Source organism: Sphaeroforma arctica, assembly GCF_001186125.1.
Source record: "Sphaeroforma arctica JP610 unplaced genomic scaffold supercont1.166, whole genome shotgun sequence".
NCBI lineage: Eukaryota > Ichthyosporea > Ichthyophonida > Sphaeroforma > Sphaeroforma arctica.
Window position 1 is genome coordinate 77,892 of NW_014040392.1, and position 3,218 is coordinate 81,109.

The 3,218-nt window shown below is 38.0% G+C and overlaps 1 protein-coding gene across 1 annotated transcript in view; it reads left to right on the forward strand.

The window, feature by feature from the left end:
* The window catches only part of SARC_03307 (hypothetical protein), a gene marked incomplete at both ends in the record, with an annotated part of 3,561 nt that extends 404 nt beyond the window's left edge, over positions 1-3,157 (forward strand). Inside the window, 4 exons of the mRNA XM_014302901.1 lie at positions 212-293; positions 1,611-1,764; positions 2,302-2,463; positions 3,104-3,157. Coding sequence (XP_014158376.1) covers positions 212-293; positions 1,611-1,764; positions 2,302-2,463; positions 3,104-3,157 — 452 coding nt within the window. The remainder of the gene's footprint in view (positions 1-211; positions 294-1,610; positions 1,765-2,301; positions 2,464-3,103) is intronic.
* Between the last annotated feature and the right edge of the window lie 61 nt (positions 3,158-3,218).

Here is a 3,218-nt window from a genome sequence, read left to right on the forward strand (position 1 = left end):
TATAAACAATCTATATGTATATATCATATATATATATATATATATATATATAGACCAGACCCAAAACACAAAAACCACACAGTATGCAAACATATATAAGTTCGTACCTCCGCATGTACATACACTCTCCTTAAATATATAAAACACACTTGTATCTGTTTACTAACTATACAACATACTGATGTAACACGTGTTGTATCATATGTTGCAGAGGGTGATATTGACGCGCCTATAGATCTGCCGCCAGAGTTGGCTGCGAAGCTATCGGATAGCGACTCTCCAGGCACGGACAGGTATGTACAGGAAGACGACATTCTGTACTCACAAATATGACATCTTGCACTCGAATATAACATTCTGCGCTCAAACGCGACAGACCGTCTATACTCAGAATACTCACATACGCCATTTAGTACTTCAAAATACGACTCGTGAACTTGGTTTCAGATGCGACTCTTTGGATTCGAATACGACAATAGATGCCTTGCACGGTACTTAGGTATATGGAGCCTACTTGACATTAGATGTATGTAGGTACTTACATACAAGTCAGTAGGTACTTGCATACATGTCAGTAGGTACTTGCATACATGTCAGTAGGTACTTGCAAACATGTCAGTAGGTACTTGCTTACATGTCAGTAGGTACTTGCATACATGTCAGTAGGTACTTGCATACATGTCAGTAGGTACTTGCATACATGTCAGTAGGTACTTGCATACATGTCAACAGGTACTTGCATACATGTCAGTAGGTACTTACATACATGTCAGTAGGTACTTGCATACATGTCAGTAGGCACTTGCATACATGTCAGTAGGTACTTGCATACATGTCAGTAGGTACTTGCATACATGTCAGTAGGTACTTGCATACATGTCAGTAGGTGCTTGCATACATGTCAGTAGGTACTTGCATACATGTCAATAGGTACTTGCATACATGTCAATAGGTACTTGCATCCATGTCAGTAGGTACTTGCATACGACAATTGATGTCTTGCACGGTACTTAGGTATATGGAGCTTGACATTAAGCACATAGACATAGAGCCTACTTAGCGGTAGATGTATGTAGGTACTTGCATACGACAGTTTGAACTCAATATACGACTTGCATGTTTTCTTGGCCCTGCATGACACGTGCGACGTTATAAAATAGACGCATACTCTATCTAAAAATAGATTCAGACTCTTATCTAAAAATAGATTCCTACTTTATCTCAAAGTAGATTTGTATATTTGTATTGTAGAAGAAAAAATAAATTTGTATATCTATTACATTAGATTTGTATATCCATTACATTGGATTTGTATATCCATTACATTAGATTCCTATATCTTTCATATTAGATTCCTATATCTATTATATTAGATTTGTATATTTATTACATTAGATTTGTATATCTATCATAATAGATTAGTATATCTATTATATTAAATTTGTATATCCATTACGTTAGATTTGTATCCATCACATTAGATTTGTATATCTATTATAATAGATATGTATATCTATACCATTAGGTTTGTATATCTATTACATTAGATTTGTATATCCATTACATCAGATTCGTATATCCATTGCATTTATCTAACGTACGTGTATCAGGTTTCCCGCTGGCCAGAAGGCGTTGCCCGTGCCTGAGAACAGTTTGTTCATGAATATGTTGATGCTACACGGCTTCTTAGCTTTACGTGACACCCGCAAGATGCGAGAGCGGTTTGAGGCGTGGATGGAGACCAAGATCATGGACTTGAAAAAGGTAACGCACGCATGCACCGACACAGACCAGGAGTGTAGTTACACCATGTACTTCTCTCGTATGTGTCTTGTATTACTGCATATGCTTCTCCATGGTCAGGTGATTGGTAGTGTGAGTGTAGTTACACATGTACTTCTCGCTCAAGTGTGTTCGTATGCTTGTCCATGGTCAGGTGATTGGTAGTGTGCGTGTAGTTACACCATGCTACTTCTCTCTTCTGTATCTTGTATGCTTGTCCATGGTCAGGTGATTGGTAGTGTGCGTGTAGTTACACCATGTACTTCTCTGCTATGTGTCTTGTATTACTGCATATGCGTCTCCATGGTCAGGTGATTGGTAGTGTGCGTGTACATACACATGCACTTCTCTCTTAAGTGTCGTCATACAACCCTAAAACCTTTAAACCCTAAAAACCCTACACCCTGCACGTGATTGGTAGTGTGAGTGTAGCTACAACTGTGCTTCTCTCCTAAGTGTCTTCATACAACCCTACAACCCTAAAACCCTAAAAAAAACTTTAAACCCTACACCCTGCAGGTGATTGGTAGTGTGAGTCTAGTTGAGTATGATTTGGGCCATAGTACGCCCTTCCTGACCAATTGCCAAGTGACTGAGTCGGTTGTGGCCAACGACTTCAACCGCACCACAGTCTATTGCGATCTCAGATACACCGGCGCACTCTCCTTCACGCTGCATGTGGTATGCGTGTATGTACATGTGTAGTGTATGCGTGTATGTACATGTGTAGTGTATGTCTATACGTACATGTGTAGTGTATGTATATACGTAAATGTGTAGTTTATGTGTATACGTACATGTATAGTGTATGTATGTATATGTAGGGTATGTGTCTATGTACATGTTGTACATGTGTAATGTGTGTATGTACAAGTGTAGTGTTTGTATGTATATGTAAGGTATGTGTGTATGTACATGTGTAGTGTATGTGTATACGTACATGTGTAGTGTATGTATGTATATGTAAGGTATGTGTATATGTACACGTGTAGTGTGTGTATGTACATGTGTAGTGTATGTATGTATATGTAAGGTATGTGTCTATGTACATGTGTAGCGTGTGTATGTACATGTAAAGTAAGTGTGTATACGGTATGAATGTATGAATATATTCTGTACGTATATACGTGTGATGAGTCTGTGTATATATAGGATGAGTATTCCGTTAATCATGTGTGTGTGAGGATGTATTTATGTGTTACATACACATATACATGTACCTATGGTTTATGTACATGCACTATGGTTTATATACATGTACCCATGGTTTATATACATGCACCTATGGTTTATATACATGACCTTTGCATTTGACTACGAGGGAACAGTTGAAATGCGGTTTACTGAGATAAGAGGGGCTGAAAGCTTCTGCTGAAACAATGTAATGCGATAGTATACACTCACACATACACACACATAGTTATAATAATATATAT